The sequence below is a fragment of the Passer montanus genome, unplaced genomic scaffold (assembly GCF_014805655.1).
Source record: "Passer montanus isolate IOZ18808 unplaced genomic scaffold, ASM1480565v1 scaffold10, whole genome shotgun sequence".
Taxonomy (NCBI): domain Eukaryota; kingdom Metazoa; phylum Chordata; class Aves; order Passeriformes; family Passeridae; genus Passer; species Passer montanus.
The window spans coordinates 8,252,736-8,275,752 of NW_024356505.1; the positions used below are offsets into that span (position 1 = coordinate 8,252,736).

Sequence of the window (23,017 nt, forward strand, 5' to 3'; positions counted from 1 at the left end):
CTGCCCCGGCCGGGGGCGCGCCCGTGGCGGTGGGTGGCACGTCCCCCCCGCCCGTCCGCGGCACGACCCGGCGCTGCCGCTGTCACGGGGAGCAGTGCCAGGAGCTCGTCCGTGTGCTCCAGGATTTACTTTTGATTTTTCCGCTCCGTCTCCGAACCCGCCACCCGAGGTTTTGCTAAATCCTCGCCCCTTTGTCGCCGTCTCTGCCGGCTGCCGGGGGGAGCGCTCCTGACAGGCACCTGCCCGACCCGGAGTTTCCCTCTGCCAGTCTCCAGCTTTTTCTGACTGCGGAAGAAACTTCGCTACAATCTAAGTTTTCTGAAACACTTTGCACTAGCTCCTAAGCTGAAATGAGTTTAAACTGAGAAAAGCTCTCCGCTGGTTTTAGTTCGTGCAAATGAGCGCAGCGCTTCTGCGAAAATAATTCTCAAATTCAGATGCAGAGACTCCAGGGCGTGTGATCTGGAGGTGCCCTTTCACTCTGGTCCGTGCTACTTGGGTGGGAGTTAGCAGCGGCCCCTTATTTCTACTTTATATTATTTTGGTACAGTGCATTCATATATTTGTCTGCTGTAGTCTGCTGGCAAACATTAGCATTCAAGCTTACATTTTTGACAAATGTGCAGACAGGAATAGCATGAATAGGCATCTTAAATATTAACAACCTAAGCATCTGTTGTGAAACAAATTTAATATATTTACTCTGTTTTTCTCACATTGTTAGGAAAGGTTACAATAAGTGTAAAATTTCAGCTGTAGTTAGCACAAGGAATGCTTAGATATTTCACTATCTGTTCAAGCATTTAACACAATCACCAGATAGAAATGTGTCAAATCAGGCGCACTATTCAAAAACAACTTGAAACTGTAAGCGTAGAGTGTATAGACATGAATATAGCATGTTCTCTGCAATTTCTATCTTCTAATTACTCTTCAGCACTATTTGTAGAATTTGAGAATGCTCTTTCCAGTCCCGTACTCCTATATGCTCTTTAATATGTTTATACCTACACACACTCATTTTCTAATTCACTTTCTGCTTGAGATTGTTATTGGTATTACTTTGCTTTTCGAGTAGAAGCAATGGTTTTGCAAGGAAATGTGAAATAACATAGAGTAGGTAAAAAAATGAGCAGGCAGAAAATGCAACGTGTTCACATATAAGCATGCGTCGGAACAGATAGTGCACACACATAATAAGGCAATAGAAGAGAAATTAAAATCCTTGGCTAGTATGCTATGTATGCCCACTCTTCAGTACAGCTAGTGGAAAAGAAACAACTGACTCCAAGGAATTCCTCTGTCCCTGTAATAAAACTGTTCAGAGTAGAACAAGAGCACAGAAGAGCAAAGCCTCAAAAAAGGCTGTAGAGTTATTTCAGGAATCAGTGCATTCCTTCCCTTTTTCCCACAAGTTCAAATATGTAATAAATAAGTCCTTTGTATGCAAAATAGTTTACTGGAACAAAAAACATTTAAATGAAATGCTTTTTGTGCATGAATTTTGAAAAACTGTCCATTTCCTTTTTATATTCTTTGTTCTTGATACTTTAAATAGCAAAGTAACTCTCGCAGTTTCCCCTCTCATGCTATTTTAGCGACTCGTGTGAATCCTAACCTGCTGCTGTGCTCCCGAGGAAGCAGTGTGAAGCAGAGTCGATCTGTAACTCACTGATGGGACACAGTGCCTTGGCAGTATCAGAAGCAGAGAGAGGCTGCCACGGCAGCCCCAGCTTGCAGACGAGCAGGGCACCTCTTTGGTTTGCAGCGTAGGCCCAGCGGGTCAGCGGATGAGCACCTGCCCTCTGTGCTTCCCAAGGCAGCGCCAGCCCTGCCCGCAGCCCTGCCAGCATCCCACAGGCACCAGCCACCACGTTCAGCCCTGCTGGGGACGTGGGCACATCCAGCCCAGCAGCACTAAAACCTCTTTAGAGAGGTTTCTCTAAAGAAAATGTTTCTCCCACGTTACAGGTTTGGGATAGAGAGGGTTTTACATGTGTGCAACTGCCATTTAGATGATAATCTGCTGAAGTCTGGTGTTCTTCTTAAAAAAAAGATCAACAAAAAACCCCACCAAATCTTTTAAATGTATCAACTACTTGATTTTTCAAAGTACTGTTACCTTTTTAATGTCACCTATTTTTTTTAGTCTAAGTATTGTCAGAGGAATTTGAAGTAATTCCTTAGGTTTCCAGCTGTATTTGAAAAAAAAAAAATTAGGAAGATTATTAAAAAAATAGTTCATAATATATAGAAAAATACATTAAAGTAGATTTCTGAATTAAAACTGAAGGAAATACGACTTCTGAAATGTTTTAGTCATATTTCTAGGAAGTATGGTATTTTAACATAGACTCTAGTGAAGCATTTTATTGCCTTCTTGTATATAACTGCCATTGCTCTCTCTAGATATATTTAATATATATCCAGTGAAGCTACAAACTTTCCTTCTACAACAGTTTAAACACATCTGGAACATTTTACTTTCTTATAATTTATGTTAATAGATGTAGAGTGTATATACAATCTTCTCAGACATCATTGCTTTTTCCAAAGGGGAATTTTTTTACTTTCAGTCAGGGAATATATTTATAAGAACAAAATAACTCAAAGTATAGGCAATTCTATATATCATTTTATTTTCTGTTATATTAGGTTGATTATATAAAGCTTTCATTTAGAGCGATGGGATGATGAAATTACAGAGGAGTGATTGGCTTTTGTTTTTTCAAATGGTTCAAGTTGAGGGCTGCAAAAATGAATGTTTTTTTGTAAAGTTCTTTGAGTGCATAATATTTTTCATAGAATTCTGACAAATTAATTTAATAGAAAAGCCACAAGTCTCTTAGCCAGGTAAAATGGAAGTTCTGCTTTTGCCGTTATAGGCACCAGGCTTCAGTAACCTGCTGCTCTTGTGGAATGAACACTTTCTACTTAAAGCTATCATGCACCTACTGTTTATTTACGCTGCATTAAACTGACAGCACAGCAATCAGAGGAAAAAATATGACTTACTTTCCTGAAGTAAACACCAGTTTATAGGTTAGTGCCTGTATTTATATTCCTGTCGCCACTAAATAATGGCTGTCTCCATTTTAATATCTACCTGTGGTGTTACCCAGGGCAGCTGGCTCTTCCTTGTTTAAAACAAGCAAAAAAGGAAGGTGGGGGTAAGGAAGAGAAGAAAGTTTTGTTATCATTCCACTCTAAGAGGAACTTAATAGAAAAGTGATTCAGTATTCATTTCTGTGGCAAGCCGAAGCCAGTTTTAAAGACATAGTATTCAGTTTTACTTGGTGTAATTTAATTGCATCTCAAACAGGGAAAACAGAATTCCTTAACAGTATTTGTCTATCCAAGACACTGTAATTGTATATTCAGGCAATGGCAGATTAAGGGCAGAAGCATTTTATTAATAACTGAAAGCACATATGTGTGTGTGATGAAAAATGTTCTGCAAATCTGTCACTATGCAATCAAGTGCATTTTTTAAACTTTAGTTGTCACAAAGTTGCTACTGATTCTAAAAAAAAAAAAAAAAGAAAAAAAGAAAGAAGTAAAACAGTTTGACGGTTAAAGAGTAACTTACAGTTCTTACTGCCTGCTATACGGAAATTTTGCAACTTTATAAAGTCAGTCTCAGAAAGCCCTGTTGATGTTACTTTTAATCTTGGAGTGATGAGTCCAAGTAGCCAGAATTTGAACTGATGATAACTGCAGTCAGAATAACTTACAGTTTGCAAAAAGCTTCTCTGAATTGTCAGTTGAAGGATTCCATTAATAACTTCTACCTGAGAGGTTAATTCCTCCCTCAGATTCTCAAAGTATTATACTTACTAACACTAAGTTGGCTTGTTGGTCAGTTTCCTTTGCTGTGGTATCATGAACTCTCAACAGCCCTGACCACAACTTGTAACTGTTACTTCCAAGAGGATATACTATGATGTTCCCTTCAAAAATGCTGGTGGTTTTGAACATTTGCCATCCTGTGGCATCTAAGTTTACCACAGTTATCACCAACACTTCATTACATAATGGGTATCCATTCTATTGCTTTGCAAATGTCAGCTTTCTCATGGTTTCTGCACAGCATTGCTCTCAGTAGGTTTGTCTTGATAGAGATTCATTTTAAGGAGACTTGCCAGCACTGATCTTGTAAATATCTTCTGATCTGGTCCTTGTGCCCTGTACCAGTTGTAACCTACTCTTAATCTGTTTTATCTGGTGCTGTGTACTAGGAAAGGCATAGTAATAGTAGAGTACAGTAGTAGAGTGTAGTAACATACCTCAGGCACTGTCTGAATTCTAAATATTTCCTTTTAAACTTGCTGAGCCTGACTTTGCTCCCATGCACACTGGTGTCTCGCTGCAGAGCTTGGTTTTCACTGTTCCTGTAGAGGATCAGTGTTAGGTGCTCAGATGGGCTGAGGGACGCAGTTAACACTTAGTATTTGTGGCAAGGTCCACCTTTCAGCTATTTATTTAGAACACCAACGCACAGCAATCTCTTTGGAGACTGATTCCCCTGTGAAACACCGTGCATTTGTGTTTGCTGGGAGTGGGACTGTAAGACTTGCTTCCACCGGAGAGCAGGCTAGCTGCTGTCCCTGAGCTGTTGTAAAGCATTGCTGATGACACCTCTGCACAGCTGTAGGCTCACAGAAGTTACTCTTTTGCTACCTCGTGCTTCGCTGCTGTGAACTGCGGGTTAGAGAGGCAGAGGAGCCTGCTGGCTTGCAGATGGGCCTCGGTCACCCCAGCTGCACCTGGGTGCAGAACATCAGGATGAAGTGGGACTGTAAGACTTCCACCGGAGAGCAGGCTAGCTGCTGTCCCTGAGCTGTTGTAAAGCATTGCTGATGACACCTCTGCACAGCTGTAGGCTCACAGAAGTTAGCTCTCGCTACCTCGTGCTTCGCTGCTGTGAACTGCGGGTTAGAGAGGCAGAGGAGCCTGCTGGCTTGCAGATGGGCCTCGGTCACCCCAGCTGCACCTGGGTGCAGAACATCAGGATGGGCCACGTCTGTCGGCTGCGCTGGCCTTACATAACTTCCAGGGACTATCTGCTCCATCTCTTTCCCGTGGCGCATTATGACATGATATGACCTGAGGAGATGAGGGAGGTGCTTTAAACCTCAAGTGCATCTCGTCTTCCCGGGATCCTGCTCTGACAGGATTTATTTGGCCAGCAGCAATCATTTGTGGGTCGTTACACTTGCTGCTCACTAGACGAATTGGTGATGCACTCAGACCACCTGTGCTTGGAGGACTGTCTCATAATCTTTTCTGGTGTCTTGACTCCTGGTTCTGGTTTCAGCCCTGAAAAAAAAGTGTAATTTTGGGTTAATAACTGTCCATGCCATATTTGCCATCTTTGATGCTGTAACCCTGATTTTGAAAATGCTCAGCACATAACTTCATATGAAGGAAAAGGAAGCTGCAGCACACTATCCTTTTATAAATGTGGCCTTAATGTGCTCCTGGTTTATTTACCCAGCTATAAAATTAGTAGTATACGTGTTGCATAGAACAGTGAAGGATTAAGTAATTCTTTATATTTGTAAATTAGTCCTAAAGTGGAAAACATTTTTAGCAGAAGTGCCAAGAATTGCTGCTCTGAACTCAAACCCACATGCAAAGGTATGAGAAAGGTATTTCCTTTTCAGTAACTGCACTTAGAATATGTGTCTGGTCATAATAGCCAGGTAATTAAAAACATTTTCAATGAAAAGGAGGAAAGTTCTAAACATCATACACACCCTATGTTCCTACTTCTATTACATTAAATAAAAGACAGAAAAGAGAGGAGGGGAAAGAAAGTGGGAGAGAGCGTGCGTACATGCAGGGTCTCAGAAGGACCAAAAGCAAAAAATGAAGTGGAGAGGAATTCCAGACTGAGTTTTAAAATGTTTATAATCAAAGATTAAATTAATATTTTTGTGGAGAGCAGTATTAGAAAGATTTTTAATCATTAGTGCTTTTCATCATAGGTGGGCTTTCTTCATAAATGTAAGAAGTCTCAAGAATAATTAAAGGCATCTTAAAACTTAAAAATGACAGTTTTAGCTTCTAAGGATTCATTGTAATATAATAATACTGTATGCTTTTTAGTGTTACTTCTGCACTAGACATTTAATTACAGTCTTTGTGAGACATGTTATCTGTATAGTAACCAGTGCATAAAAAGAATGATATTTACTTTTACATACAAGCTCTTGCTTGCCAGCTTTCTTTTTAAGATTATAGATTAAGATCTCCTATCCAGAATGTTCATGACTTCAATGAAAACAACTTAATTTGACACAATTTTGGGGAGGAATGGAGCATTTATTGTAATAGTATTGCTTCTCTAGTGACACTTTTTACAGTAATATTTAAACTGCTGTTTAGCAGTGGGGTTTTTTTCTGTGCAAGGGCCCAAACTCAGCATTTCTTTGCTTGTTCAAAGGGTAGATTTTAGAATATCAAATGAAAAAGCATGTCTAATTTTTATATTGAGAAGTAGGATTAAAAAACTTCTAAGCGTAGTATGGTAAGTTTTTCACAGATACAGCTTATTGCTGAGAGGAAATTTGGAGCTTGCTTTTGCTATGCCAGATATTGACTATTATCTGAAACATACGTTGGGTAATATGAATTTATGGGGTTCATAGCTTGTTTCACCCATTGCTGTGGAAAGGTGAGTGCATTTGCAAAAAGGTGCATACAATTAGTTTTGCTTTTGCTATGTTTCCAGATTCCCCTAACTGTGAAAGGTGCTCCGTGACATAGTGAACTTCCCACAGTTCCTAGGTTCCGCACTGCCTTCATTGCAGGATGAGCCATAAGGGAAAAGAAATCGCATCCAGCTGTTTTAAAGTAGAGATTTTTCAGTCAATAATATCTATCATACATCTTCTTTTAGGTCTTGTTTCTCATTTCTTACCTAGCAGTCCTATGCAGGAACGGTATGATACAGGTTTTGAGCCCCTAGTTTCGGTATGCTTTGTAAGAAAATCTCACAGTAAAGTCAATCGGTCAAAATCAATCTCTGTCCCATTGACTGTATTTTATTGACTTTCTTTTTCTTTTTTTTCTTCACTTGACTCACTGAATACCATAATCATTTTTGCCATTCCTGATGACTTTTGTTATAATCTTTTCAAGACAATTTAATAGCATGTTTGCATTTGAAACTTGTGATTCCACTACTTTATTTGGACTGTGAGCCCTACTAGTAACCAACTTCTGCATTGCCACTTAAAATGACAATTAGGATACTCATAGGTATAGTTATTGTTTTCTAAGCATTCCAGAAGAATTTTATGGATACCATGCAGGAGAACTGAACCAGTAGAATTTCTTTATATGTTTGGCAGGATGACAGATATGCCGTAAGAAGCATTATACTGTCTGATAAATTGCATTACCAAGCACTATTTCATATAGGTTCTGTCTCTTTAAAAATGCAGTCTCCTCTATTTGCCCTATTAATTGTTGATATGTTGCCATCCACGAGACAAAAATTAGAGCTGTAATTAAATAATCATGTGATGCTCCTTAGTGCCAGTGAGAGCAAACTCATTTTTCCAGGCCCTGATGGTCACTGATTATTGTATTACTACTGGCTTGCTTTATTTTTTTTTAATGGCTCTATATTGCTGGGTTACCTAACCACTGCCCTTCTTTTCAAAATTAAAGGAATTGAAGAACATTAAGTCACTTAATTGGCCAGTAGTCTGTGGGGATACAAAGTAGTCATACCTTCTCTGCTTTTTGGTCACTCAATTGGTTCTACTGGGAGAACTACATCAGTGGTGTGGTTGTGTGCCATTTAATTTACACTGGTGTTTTGGCTGGGATGGATGCATATAGGGAATGCCAGGAGAATTACAAAAGGAGCAGGGTATTAAAATTCAGAAATGATTAAAATTGAAATAAAAGGATGCTGCTGCTTTGCCAGTACTCTGGCAGTCATAATGACACATAGAGATTAGTTTCCACCTTCATCTTTTCCTTCTTTCTCATTTCCTCTTGTTTATTGTTGACACATTTTCCTTATGTCTCTGCTTCTCAGCGCTTTTTTTCACTGTTACATATTCCTACTTTTTCTCTTTCCTTAAGCATGGAGAAGCTTACTTAACCTTATTATAACAATAACAGAATAGGTTATTAATATTTAATATGCACATGATTAAAATTTCTCTCTTAAACATAGGTCAGCTCTATTATTAACTGACATGTTATTTTTCATTAAAAAATTTTTATTCTGCCCTTACGGTTTCTCAAACACCCTTTACTTTGGTGGTGATTTAACACATAATGTTTAGAAAACTGTGTTAGGCTAGTGAAAAAAAAGAACTTACCAGTCATGGATAATCAATTATGCATGAATTCAGATATAACAGATGGAAACTGGTGAGTTAAAGTTTCTCTTTAGCTTCGTGATTTTTTTGTTTTGTTTTTGTGACACCTGTCTCTTATGTATAGATAAACATCTAACATAGCATACTGCTTTTCATGCATCTTTGTGTTTTTTGCTTTTTGGGTTTGGTTTTTTTTTATTTCTTCTGGTTTTGTTGGTGCGGCATAAACTTATTTTCCCCTGTTTATAACTTACTATTTTTAATTTGTTTGTCTGGGAGCATTTCTATACTGCCTGCCTTTTTGAGGGCTGAAGTGTCCTGTGATGAAGCAAGCATTTAATCTTCTAATAAACTACACAATGTAATTTGACCTTAAAATTGTGTCAGCACGATATTTTAAATTATAGGAGTTCATTTTTGCCTTCAGCTGCTCATGGACTGTAGTGTTATGACATTAAAGCAACAGGGTAGACTGCGGCTGGGCATATGTATTCATATATGCATATATGCACATTCTTGTGATTGTGATACTTATATAGGCGTTCCCTCCAGAGGCATTAATTAAATTTCTTTCAATCATTTGACAATGAAGTAGATTGCTTTACTGCTTTTTATTAAAAAGTTCAGTATGGACTGAGTGCAATACTTCTTTTGGTCATGGAAAGAATTTTACAGAACTAAATCAAGCAAAAATGACAATAACTCTTTTGATATGCCCACAGCAATGACCACTTGGTATTAAGTAAATGAAGATCTGAATAAGTTTTCTTATTCTTTTTATACAAAAGTATCTAAAAGAGTTTCAAGGATGAGCTTAGATGTGAGATGTGTTTCTTTGTAGTTCATTCGTGGCAGTATATTGAGCGATTCTTGTATTTGAAGGTGTTTGAAAAATAGCATTTTTGGATGTTATTTTTCTACAACTGTAATAATTTGGAGCGTTTATTCACCTGGCCCCATCCACTTTGGAAGTGGCACATTTGCAGATGTGGTGCAGAGAGGTTTTCCATCTGTATATCCATAAAGGAAAAATTAATTGAGAGAATGCACTGCATCTTTCCTGAGCAGAATATTCCAAACTTTCTCATTTTATTAACATTTGTGAAGGAAAAATCTAATACAGGAAGGAGTTTGTAGTATAACCTGCCAGAAGCAAATTACAGAGAAGACATCTTTCCCCACAAATTTTTGTATTTAACACAGGAACTAACTTTTTACACACCTGTTACGGCATTTCCTTCAAGTGTTTTCATGAGTATAAATTACTATCATAAATATTAACCTAATTTTGCCCCAAAAATACTGTATTCTAGTCAGTTTCCAGCTGCTTCTCTCCATCTCAATTTGTTTCCATTGTAGCCACTTAGCAGGAAATTCTAGAAACATAGTTTCTTTAAGACAATATATACATCAAATACTTAAATACATGTTTGTTAATTTCTCTTTTTGTGTGTGTGTGTTTGTTTTTGTTTGGAGGGGGGTTTTTGTGTGTTTTTGTTGGTTTTTTCCTAAGTCAGAACAAGTATGTTTAACATTTTGAAGTTGTTTGGTTTGGCTTTATGTTGTTTGCATTAAACGAAGCATACTCTGACACATGTATAAATGACCTTTATCTTAGTGACACTGCGTATGCTAAACCTTTTTTAGTTAGCACCTGGTAATATTAACAGGTGTCTTGTTCCTTAAAAGAGCTGTGAATATTAACAGCTAATTGCTCCTGAATAGAACTGAAAAACTCATTCATTTCATCTTTGTTACTGTGGAATCATCTGAGTTTGAGATTGGAAGGAGCCCTAGAAGAAAATGCTAATTTGGCCAAAACCACCAACTTTCATTTTGTTTTACACCAAAACCACACATTTTGCATGTATTTCATGTACAGTGAATATTGACTCCTGTCAAGTTTGGCCGTAATTAGATGCACAGTTCTACTTACAAGGTTTTGAACCTTAGAAAAAGTGTAGCAGAACATGTGCAAAGTTCTGAGTTAATGAAACTGGAAACAGGACATTTCATGTGGTTTTGTGTTTCATAATGAAAGTTTGACATAGTTCAATTCATCAATCAGTTCTAACCATTTCCTTCTACTTAAAACTCTTCCATGTTTTCAGTTTGTGTCACTAGATTTTTAGTTGTATTATCAGGTCAGTGACAGAGATGATTCTCCTGTTGGTGAAGAATCCCTATGTAAGAACTCAGCGTGGTTTGAGCTCTACAGCACAAACATCTAAGTCTAGATAATAATACCTGAATAATCCTCTGTAGGGCTAAGTGCAAAAGTTCAGATGTTTCCTACCTTAATGCACAGCTTTGCTCGGGCTGTGTGAAATTCATCCCTACCCAGAACTGTTGGATCAAATTTCTGTATTTGTAAAAGCATACTAACTGGGATAGAAGCACAGTGGTTGAAAGTGAGGGAAAATGAGTCACAAAATGGAAAAAAAAAAAAAGCAGAAGCAGTCAAAAAATTGCAAACAACATTGAAAAACACAGGAGATAACTTGGTGTACCTTTCCTTTTAACAAGTAAAAATAACAAGTACTCTGGCTTTCTATGTCCAGGGATCATGACTTACATACTGTTAAATTAATAGAACTTCTATTCAGACACATCCCTAAAATAACAACTTATCAACTGACTCTTTTAGGTAACAATTATATGCCCATCTCATGCCTAGGAGTTATCTAGTGCTTTGATGATGAGGGCTTTAGCAGAAACCACTCTTTTTTCATCTCTCAGTGTCCCACATTAAGCATCTTCACATGAAAGACCTAAAAATTATACCCCTGGGTAGAAAGCTGTGAAATTAGTGACCTGCTGAACATATATTTATGACATGGGAAACTTGGCTGATCCTAAGATGCCAACTTTCCTCCTTTCTTTGAGCTGCCTAATTGCATAAAATATTATTATATAAAGCTCTATTGCATTTTTTAAATTTGTTCTTTTTTGTGGAAGTAGTTGGCTGTAGTTGCCACATGGAAATTGCAAGCATGACTCATCAAGGTCCAAGTCTAGTGTTAAGGATGGAAGAGTATATGGTCTTCAAAATGCTTTTTTTAAACTTGTGGCTTTTTATTTGAAGCGGTTCTGAAGTCCACAGTCATAAAACATACTGGCTTATATAAATGACATACAAGTAGTGTTTGTGAGAGTTGACAGCAAAAAGTGAACTCAGTTTGTCCACATAGCAGGCAAGAGACTGTGCAACTACAGAGTAAGATTTATGTGATTAACCACTAATATTGATTGCTGTGATCTTTTATGGCAAAGTGGGCACCTCTCTATTACAATTTTAAGCAGCTAAGATTTCTTGTGGCAACCAGGGGTGAAAGACTATTCTCATTAGCGCTCTTGTTCACCCTTCACTACATCATGCCAAACAGATTTGTTGGATTTTACTCCATAATTTTCTTCCAGCATTTTGCCTCTTCGTGACTCACCAAGGGGTGAACTGAAATAACTGTTGGGGCCACATCTGCAGAAGTATGTATTTACTTCAGTTGCACAAGCATCTTAGTCAAAATAGACATACAGCTATGAAATGACTTGCACAAAATGGTGCAGTAGTTTGACTAAAAGTAACTTGTTTTATCCATAATCACATTTTGCATATTCTTATTCAACTCCATTTTAAAAAAAGATTCTGTGATTGAAGTGCATTGCAGATAATATTTGCAGGAGTAAACGAGCCTCGTCACAGAGGCAATCAATAGGGAGATGTCTGTTTGTATATGATTTTACATATCTGCAAGCTAGCTGAGACATCCAGCTAAAAAATGCTGCACCATGGGACACTGTGTAGATATCTGATACTTCCCAGGAGCCTTGGGGTCTGTAAACTAATGAATGCACTACATGTAGCCATATATGTAGGTTTTTCACCTCTGACAAATATGGTAAGGATAATTTACTTCACTTAATAACCAATTAAGTGCAGTTCAATACAGCTGACTATCGTAAGTTAAATATTCATTTTACGTAACTGTTTCAGGACATGGTGTGTGAGAGAACACAAACGAGCAGAAATTGCTCATGCAAAATGTGAGAGGGGACGACAGCTTGTGTGCGATGCCTTTCAGTGCTATGAATTTCATTTCATAGCACTTTTGCTTTTTGACAGGCATCCTATCCAGGCTGGGGCAGGTTGCAGTCAAAAAAATCTAGGTTGGTATGTAACTTTTGAGTTCAGCGTGGGGGATGTCGCGGAATGCTGTGATTCACATTGGTGTGCACTGGATTCTTGGGTCCTATGTAAATTGAGATTGCCGCAGTCAGGTTGGCTGAAGCATTTGAGCAGTGTCAGGCAACTATTGTTGTTCAGGGCGAATCGAAAGGGAAGTTAGTCTGAGCAGACTGAAAAACAACTTTAGTCTGAGGTGCAAAACGTGTAGGGCTATGGGACTGCGTTGGCACAGCAGCAGTGCTGTGCTGAGGTTTGCACAGGTAGATGTGGGAAAGGACTGTGGGGTGCATCCTTCCCCTTCACCCACAGTTCTGTCTAACCCAAGTGGCAAGTAAGCACCCCTCTGGGGCGTCACCCACCTTCCAGCCACAGATGTTTACCTTCAGAAAGCCACGGAATGGTACTGCCATTGCCTTGCTGTCCAGCAGCTACCATTACCCATAGATGTGCGCCCGTCACACCTTGCAGCGGGGGAAATGCATTCAAATTCCCACTGAAGAGAATTTCCCAGCTGTTCCACTGCTGCTGCACAGCTCTGCATCACCTCCAGCATGGGATGGTGCTTACAGGTTGCCCAAAGGGCTGCAGCATTGTCAGAAGTACATATGTGTAAAAGCCAATCAGCCTGATCTCCCCAAAGAAATCTGATAAAAGAGAATACACAGCCATGCTGGTTTTGCTCTGCTGCCAGGTCATTTCTGTTTGCATTGCACAAGAGCCAAGCCTCAAGATTTGGGCCCATATTTCCTAATTTATTTTGAACAAGAAAGTATTGGAACAGAGACCTTAGGAGGCACTGAGGCAGCGTGCCACACTGGAGAATTTGTTTTGCTTTGCAGCTACTGGGACCGCTGCTTGAGAGTTAATTCACCGTGGGGTTGAAATACGCAGCCCAACTTTTTAAATATTTGTCTTATTTCACATAAGCTAGGGCAAAATGCATTTATATATAATAAAAACAGTACAACAACTTTATTAAGGATTAATAACCTTTATTAAGCATATATTTGCCTGCTGTATGTTGACTAGAAGCTATGAAAAATGTGATGTTACTACTGCCGCGTGTTTAAATGATTGCCTGCATATGTATCCATGACAATATCTATTCATCTTCTTCTTTATATATGTTTTTATTATAAATATCTTTATTCTAGCTGAACATTTTAATATCAAAGTTGACACAGTGAAGTGCAAATTGGAATAGGTCAAATGAAAATCAGATATCTGTATCTTGAATTATTTCCAAGTAGTTCGGTATTGATAAGAGATATCTGATTGTTGTCTATCTGTCAAGACGTAGCAGCCTTCAGTAATTCGTGCTTTCTAGTCAGAGCAGGGGTTTCACGCTCAGCTTTCCAAGTCTGTAGTAAATACTTTACCAGGCATAAGTGGTGTATGGGAATTAGATTAATCCATGTGGTAGAGAGTTTATAAGGTTTAGTGCATATATGCAATTTCAAGAAGAGAGTTCTTTTCCATAATCATTTATCTCAGGCATAGGAAGCATATGCACAATTATATAATTAACAGAATATTTGTTTGTCAGTGTTTGGTTATGTGCGTAATAATATCATTATTAGGCCTTCTGTGCTCCTGTATTATCAGATTGTTATCTCCCTGCTCCTTTAATTCACCATCTCTGCTTTTTAGATTAATCACTTTGTTTTAATCCAAACATTGTGGTGTTTTTTTGGTTTTGGTTTTTTTTGGTTTTTTTTTTTTTTTTAGCCAGGAACAGAATGATTTGTGAACACCAAAGCAAAAGTTATTTTGGAAGATTTGAATCTTTTGTTGTTGTTATTTGTTTTTGTTATTGTCATATCTGGTAATCATTTTTATAAGGTGGTATTTTAGTCCCAAATCTTGTTCCAGATCATATTTGCTCTATTCTAATCAGCTCTGCATCTCTTAAATTATCTTCAGTGTCCTTTTCCTCCATCATTCTGCAGGCAGCATACTGCCAGCTGAAACTCTGACATTCTTCATGATTTTCTTCTTTAGTGGCCTGTCTTGCTTACTGCTGAAGTTTAAGTTTACCTTATCGGCTTTTTTGAAAAGGTTGAAAAGATATTTTACATTGATATTTTCCATTGTGCGCACAAATTTCGAATTAATAGTCAATATAGTTTTCCTCCAAGTACTCAAATGTATTGGTAAATATATATATATATTCATTTTTTTAAGAGGGACTGATTGAACTCTATCTTGTTGAAAAAAGATTGGTTTCTAAACAAACAACTCGCTAGACAGTTACCCCTTGATCATATGTTATGGAAGATGTCATCTACATTTTCCCTTGTTTTTCTTTGTGAAACATGTTTCTTTGGTTTTGGGTTTTGGTTTTTATTTTTCCTTTTCAGCAGTCTCGGTAATGATCTTAGTAAGCCTTTTCAAGACACACAACATAGGTACAACTTTTCATGTTTCATACATATGCCACCTCCACTTGCTCTGCTTTGAATAATAGTATTATGTAACAGTGTATTCATTTTCCAGCCTTGCATTTCTTTGCTTCTGAGATTAAAATCTATTTTATGCACTGCAGAATATGATAAATATTTCATGCATTTCACCCTATTACCATTTTCTTTTTCCTGCATGTCCTATATGCTGTTTGTGCTTATTTTAGTAAACATCAATGTGATTCTTTACCTTGTCTTAATGTACTCCTCTTCTTTAATAATAAGTAATATATGCGTAGTGCAAAATTTTCTCTTTATATATTTAATGATTTGCCTTTTCTGTGTTCAGAGGCCATACTATTTTGTGTATTACAGGACTGGTATTAGCCTTCTCACTCACCTACTTTTGCTGCTGCCTCATGTTTGTATTTTGTTGTTGCTTTGTTGTCGGTTGTTTTAAAATTACTACCCTAAACATTTTGGTTATATACCTGTCTATGCAGTAATTCATGTTTTCTTTGGTCGATGATGCAATTTCCCCTTTAGACATAGTCTATTCAAACACCATGCATTTTATCAATAAAGAAGTTTAATTTTTCCCTTATCTCGCAGCTTGTACAAACTTGTTGCTTTCAAGTTTGTCTAGTTGGGTTACTTTCTTCCAAGTGCATCATGGGAAAAAGCCATGTCTGTTTCGCAGTTACTTATTTTGTCAATACTTTACCACCTTTTAGCTTTCACCTTTCAGGGGTGGCTTTCGGTCCCGCGCTGCGCACTTGACACAGGGACAGTTTTGTGGCGTGGGGATGTGGCACCTCGCCGTCCCGAGCCCGGGGCGATGTATCGCTCTCACCCACGGTGTGCTGCAGCTTGCTCTGCTTGGCCGCGGTGGATGATGCCCTCCGCGGAACCAGGCCGGCTTCTCTCAGCCTCGGCCGCCTTTCAGAACCGCGGCTGGCGCTGTTCCTTCACCCTTGTCGGTATCGAAGGCAAGGGGAGGGAAGGAGAAACTTCTTTCCCCCACACGGGCCGCTGGCTCCCCGGGGCGGCCCCCACCTGCGGGACCCGCGGGGCCGCTGCTGCTGCTGTGCCCCCGTGCCCGTGCCCCCCGGCTCGCCCCCTCCGCCGCAGGCCCCATCTGCCGGGGGGGCGCGCTGTGGCGCGGGGCGGCGCGGAGCGGGCATTGTGCGCGGCGCAGGCAGGGCCGCCTCACCCGCACCCAGCGAGCTGCAAATTCGTGCGCGCCCGGAAGCCGCACGCCCTCTTCCCCCGGCCCCCCCGCTCACCTACTGCCGCCGGCGGCCGCCCCCCGGCCCGGCCCGGCCCGGCCCGGCGCCCCCTCCCCGCTCCTCGCTGCGGTCCCCCTTTGCCCCCGCACTTCTGCCGACCCCCTCCCCCTTCCCCGGCCTCCCCTCCCCCACGCCTCTCTCCTTCACCACCACCACCACCTCCTCCTCCTCATCCTCCTCCTCCTCTGCCACTTTCTCTCTCTCTCCCAGGACGCGTCGGATGATCCGGGGCCGCTGGGGAAGGGCTCCGGGCAGCAGCAGGGAGGCTGCGTCCTCCTCCCGTCTCCGGCTGTGGGGGAAAAAAAAAAAAAAAAAAAAAAAAAGCCGGTGGCAACGGTGTTATTTTGTATTAAAATGAGGAGGAGGAAGAAGAAGCAGCGGCAGCAGCGGCAGCGAGCGGTAGCGGAGAGGAGGAGAGGAGGCTGTGAGCAGGGGACGGCGGCGGCAGCAGCAGGAGGAGGAGGAGTAGTGATGAGTCAACTAATAATTTAATGGGGACAGAAACAGAGAGGGAGAGAGAGAGGCGGGGGGGGAGCAGAGCAGAGCGAGGCAGCTCCGTCCGGGGACACACACACATACACACACACATATCCATGTAACATCCAGCAACAACCACCAAACCGGCCTAAATAACAACCATACCCAGCCAGCCAGGGGAAACGAGAATTAAAAAAAAAAAAAAAAAAAAAAAAAAGACAAAATACAAAGCCTACCATTATTATTCTTTTTCAATTGTTACTGGGGGTTTTTTTGCTGGCTTGGTTTTTGTTGTTGTTGGCTTTTTGCAACCTTTCTATTTTACATTTTTTACCCCTTCTTACGAGTAACTCTTCTCGGAGTTCCCAGATTTTCTTTTTTTTTTTTTTTTTCTTTGCAGAAGCAGAACCAGTTTTTTGTTGTTGGTTTTCTTTTTTTTCCTTTTTTTTTTTTTTTTCCTAACAGGATCGGGGTTTTTTTAAATTATAATTTCTCCCGGTGTTGGACTCGGAGGGAGTGAAACCTCGTCACTTTTTTGTAGTGGTGGTGGTGTGCCTTGTTGTGTGTTTCCTTCCTCCCCTCTGTTCTTTTTCTCTCTCCCCTCCTCTCTCGCTCCCTCTCTCCCCCCGTCACTCGCACAACAGCCCCCGGTAAATGAGAGGAGACAGGTCCTCTCTGCCTTTTTTTTTTTTTTCTTTTTTCTTTTCTTTTTTTTTTTTCTCTCTCCGGACCGCCTAGGCGAGATTAAAAGTGGCATTTTAGTGCCTTTTCCTGCAATTTTCTCTACACTTTTTTTTTCCTCTTTTTATCTCCAGTAGCGATCTCTGGGGCTGAGGTTTCCGCAGAAAGTTTGGGGGCTGTTACGGTGTATATTTTTGCGGAGGGGGAGGGGAGCGGGCTCCTTCTGTGTGTGCTGCTCCTCTGGGTGCCTATTGGAGAATAATAGTGTAAGTGACAACCTAGAAGTAGACTTTCTGCTCTTCACACTGGATAGAAAAGCTGCCTTTTTTTTTTCCTTTGCTTTTTTTTTAATAACCCCCTTTCTCACTTGATCCTTTATGCATTGGTTTTATTTTTGAAAGGATAGCTAGACTTAAATCACCCTCCACCTTAATTTAAACCTGCTGCTTATTTTTTTATTATTATTATTATTAATTCCTCGTTTTGAGCGTTACACTTGTCTGATCAATTTGATCTGCAGCTCTGTCTTCCGTTGCTAAACCTCGAAAACTGGCTCTCTCAAAAGATATTTAGTCTCTATTTTTTTTGTCCATTGCCATTTTTGCTCATGGCTACTCTGTTTCTCGCTATCTGTTTTTGCCCCTCCCCGTCTAGAGGAAAATAGCAACAAGAAAAAAAAGAAAAAAATAAGAGAATATTAGGGGAAGTAGTCCTCAGGTCTGCTGCCCCCCCACCCCCCCCCCACCCTCCTTCAGAAAGGGGGGGACCTAAAAACATCAGTCTTGAACTTCTTCCTCTTCAAGAGCTCGGGCTGCAAAGGAAACCTCCTTTGTTTTTGTTATTTATATGCTGTCAAGTTTTGAAGTGGTGAGTTTCGGGTCGGTTTTGCTAATTTCACTCAGAAAACTGCAGTGTTTCTGTTTCTAGATAAGTACTTTGCTTCTTTGTCTCTTTAAAAGGTCACAGGGAAAGCTTGGCCTGGATTGTGAGAGCCATATGGAACGGATAAGTGCGGAGCCTCTCTCAAATGTGATTATGGGTTTTTATGGGGGAGGGAGGGAAGAGGAGGGGAAAGGCATGGGGAGGGGGCTGATTCAGGAGGAGAGAAAGAAATAATATAATACCGGCAGCGTTACATCGCGACAAAAGGAGATACGGCACCGACTCTCATTCAGAAATTGCGCGGTGTGCCTGTACGTGTACGCTGGCTCCGGGAAACTGTGCCTTGAAATTGTGCTCTTCTCTCACTGATCTGTGATGAAAACTTGTAGTTGTGAAAGATGCCTAAATGCGAAACCCGGGGAAACTCCTGGCCTGGAACCGGCGGAGATGATAGGTCTTTCCTGCCACCCTCTCCCTGGGCAGGCCATGCTGGTTGTTGCTCATCACTATTCCAAACTGAGGTTTCAGTGAACTTTAGCCTTGGGCATGGAGTTTAAATGAGTAAATTAGGTGTTTTATGTGCATGTAATTTTGCTTTGTAACATAAAGCTTTTTACAAGATGACTAAGCGGTGAAGGGATGCCGATGGGTGGGTATTCTCAGGCCAAGCGAAAATGACCCATTTGGTGTTTTGGTTGCAGTCAGTGTATTAACTAAGTGGCGATCTATCACTTTTATTCACTGTACATGATGTAGTGCGATTCTGACTCATGATGACTAGATACTTTTTGTAGCAAAGAACCTTCCTGCCTTAGAGTACTTCTGAAGTTGCCAAAAGTGATGAGGAATTTCTTGTTCGAAGCTTTTTTGTGTGTGTTTTCTTTTACTCTTCCCCCCCACATACCCCTTTTTTTTTTCAATTTTTTTTTTGTTGTTAATCCTCTTTTTCTTGAGCTAGACCAGTCTCAGAATAGCAGCCCTATGGTCTGTTAGCGTTGTTAGAAACATCGGAAGATGTTAACAGTTTGAGTCTGTAATTCTTTGCTTAGGTTACACTTAGCACAGTTTAAAAAATTCTTTTTGAAAAGTGGCTAAAATAGGCATGTTTACTGTTAATGAGACGCATGACCTAAAACAGATGGGATAAAGATGAATGGTGAACCTTAGCCTGTCACCTAACAGCATAAGGAAAAATAATGATTGTCTGAACTTCATCTGTTTGGTTGCATTCTTGAGGTTGCTTGTAAAGGTTCGAATTAATACATTGCCTTTTTCTTCACTGAATCGGGAAAAACAGCGTGATGTTCAAACAAGAAAAAAATAGTCTACAAAATTATCACTGGCATGTATACTAGTGACATAAAGTGTATATATATAAAGATTCTGAGATATTTAGGCTCTAATAACTTGGCTATGAAATGTGCAGAAAATGTATTGAATTATTAGGCAACTGAAAGAAAAGTAGCAATTATCCGATTCACACCAGTCTTTCTAAATATGACTTCCCCAGTATTACTATTTGTACTTGCTAATGTAAATACTAGTTCAAAGATTAATGTCTGTTGACCTGTCCTTAGCGATTATATTATTTTTATATATATATATATATATATAAAAAACATAATTGTCTGTATAGTTCTACCTTTCCCTGTCAGAGAAAGGTAGATAAAATACCTAACAATCACAACAGTATTGATTAGTGAAATCATAACCAGAAAGATGCCTTTGCTCTCAGGTAGGTTTTTTAATATAGTTGAAAAGCAGGTTCTGATGAGTGGCAAAAATCCTTAAAACTTATTCTGTTATGTTGTAGGTTTGGGAGATTTTTAGTGATTTAACTATAATTGCTATTTATAGACAGAGGTTTCAAAAGTTTATAAAAAGGGAAGTACAAGTATGCTATACCTATAAAGGCATATATACCTTTTCTTAATTTGCTATTGAACTTCTGGTTGTTTGGTTTCAAATAGCTGTGTTTGCATCACCCAGGTTTTGGGGTTTTTTATACTTAAGGGTATCAAAAGCACTGTAGAAATTGTGGAGGATTTCCCCCCAGTTTTATGTTTGGTAAGAAACTATTCAGTTATTTATCTTAATTGAATAAACTACTCTGTTTAAAACTTGAAACTTAATATCTGAAAAATTTCATATTTTGAACCTTGCAAAAGTTGATAAACTCTGTATAATATTGGTTAGGAAACTCAAAAGCAACCATCTCCCGCCACTGCTTTCTGAAGTTAAATATCAAATTCTTTTCTAACTTCTGTTTTTAAGGGGGAGAGGAATTGTAAATGGACAATAGTCTTCATCCCTAATAAATCTGTTGCTCCTTCAACTGAAGTTTTAACAATCTCTCTATTGTTGCTCGTCCATTTTATAATCAAATAGATCAAGAAATTTTCATTAGAATCTTTCTCTCTCTGTCCACAATAAAAACATCCGCGATTAATAATAAACCTTTCTGTGAGATTTGTAACAATACCTGTCTTGGAGCACACACCTTGACAATCATCATTACTTATATGGGTTTTAGACTATCTCGGTTTTAGTAGAATATCTCCAAAGATTTTTAAAAAAAATTTTTTAAGAGGTACTCTGGTTGGACTTTAAAAAACCATTCCACTAGATTATGATACAATCTCTCTGTAAACTGGGGTATGAGGTAATTTTTGAAGAATAAGTTTGTTTCTTTTAAAAAAGGCATTTCTTTCTGGTTAAAATAGTTATCTATTCTTCTTTATGAGCTTGAGATACGTATATATCTGTCTCTGTACATGTGCAGGCTGTGTACGTATACATATGCGCACACGTGTACAACATATATATTTTTTTTTTTAATCATGGCAGGTGATCTTTAGAGGCGGGACTGAGTATGGATCATTTGAACGAGGCAACTCAGGGGAAAGAACATTCAGAAATGTCTAACAATGTAAGCGATCCGAAGGGTCCACCAGCCAAAATTGCGCGCTTGGAACAGAATGGGAGCCCATTAGGAAGAGGAAGACTTGGAAGTACAGGAACTAAAATGCAAGGAGTGCCTTTAAAACACTCTGGACACCTGATGAAAACTAATATTAGAAAAGGTAATGCTTTTGATAATTCTGCATTAGAGAAATATGATTATAATATTTGGGGGGAAGCATACTTTTGCAGTCTCTACTTCATTTATATTTCAGGATTAAAATCTCTATTCTAAAATACTATATATTCCCAATTCTGATATAAATCACATTTGGGAAATGTAAGGTTCATTCTTGGGTGGAGCATCTTGCTTTTCAGGGTGGAGTCTGATTTTTGTTAAGGTAAAGGCTAGCTGCTGTGATTATAGCAAATTCTTATATCGAAATATAAGTAATTTGGTGCATTAATTCTTTGAGTAAGCGCTGGGCTTAAGAAACGCAAAAATATGTAAGAGTTAATACTGAACCCCCAAAACAAATTCTCGCCTTTCCTCCTAATGATGGTCCTATGATTGGAAGGGCAGCAGTATTTCCATAGCAGTTGCAAGTTGGTTTAAAGGAGAGAGTGTAAATCTTTAGGTATCACATTGGAAAAGTCATTTATGATGTCAATCTTCGCAGTTTATTTTCTTAAGTACAATTCATTATTGAACAATGAACAACTTGGGTGTCATATTTTTCAGTGGCTGGTTTGCTGTAATTAGACATTTACACAAGGAAAAGGCACATTTAGAATCATTGATGTTTGTATATGGATGGCTTTTGTTTGCATTGAAAATACTTTTAATGGACAATAATATGCAAATTTTACTTATCAAAATTTGTAAGTCTTTTTGACCATTTCCTGCAGGCTTGCTAATTTAAATCGAAATATGCTGCATGCAATTTGGCATATATCTTAAAACAGCCTCTACTTTTCCTAGTATAATCAGTTATGTTTATAATCCAGATTTTTCTTGTATTTGCTAAGCAAAGTGCAAAATGCAACCAAGACTATTAAACGCACAAAGTTAGAAGGCAGAGGAATTTCATTGTGTCTGATGCATAACATTTATTGTACAATCATTTATTTTTTCCTCGGTTTGGCGAAAACAAAGAATATATTGATCCTGAAATGAACAGACACAGCAGTCCGTATTGTTAGATCTTTATCTATTAAAAATGGAAAAACAGCACTTCAGCAAATTCTTTGGCCTCTGCTCATGATTACCCTATTTATTGATTGTTTGCCAAGAATGTATGCATCTTAAGAAAGCCAGGGTAAGAGCATTAAAAATATAATTTATTACGGCTTTTCAAGCAGAGTGCATTAACATTGTACAGTGAAGCAGTGGGGCTGTATAAAAAGGACTTTCTGACGCCTGCAAACATATAAGTTCCATAAATTCCTAAATAGGAGATTTCAGCTGTCTCTGGTATTATGTGATATTTGCACAGCAAACTTTAATGCCAGGACAGTTTTAGACAAGGATTCTACAGACTTCAGTGCTCCTTATGGCAGACGTGCTGTTTACACAGACTCGTAAACCTTCAGCAAAAGCTCTAACACTGCCTTCAGGTTTAAATCATGCTGTATTTTTAGCAGGGAGCACTGACCAATGCTCTCCCCTTTAATACTAGAAGGTTATGAAGTTGCTGCACTTGGAGGTCTTGCCAAGTACTAGCAGGAGTGATCAGCCAGCTGAGATTGTGCTCTCCTGTATAACATTTTTCACATTAACAGAAGGACACTAGTGACAGTTTGCTAAAAGATTTAGTGGCTTGATTTGTAGTCAGATGATACCTGTGTCGCACT

At 39.2% G+C, this 23,017-nt stretch overlaps 1 protein-coding gene across 8 annotated transcripts in view; it reads left to right on the forward strand.

Annotated features, from left to right (window-relative positions):
- SATB1 (SATB homeobox 1) overlaps positions 1-23,017 on the forward strand; it is a 91,983-nt gene that overhangs the window by 526 nt on the left and 68,440 nt on the right. For 5 of the 8 annotated variants that reach the window (XM_039706488.1, XM_039706533.1, XM_039706550.1 and 2 more), the window contains exon 2: positions 21,110-21,345. In XM_039706488.1, coding sequence (XP_039562422.1) covers positions 21,135-21,345 — 211 coding nt within the window. In that variant the 5' untranslated portion in view covers positions 21,110-21,134. Of the gene's footprint in view, positions 1-17,061; positions 18,248-18,339; positions 18,410-18,511; positions 18,574-21,109; positions 21,346-23,017 lie in introns of those variants that run through there. The other 3 variants (XM_039706508.1, XM_039706498.1, XM_039706527.1) reach the window with 3 other exon arrangements.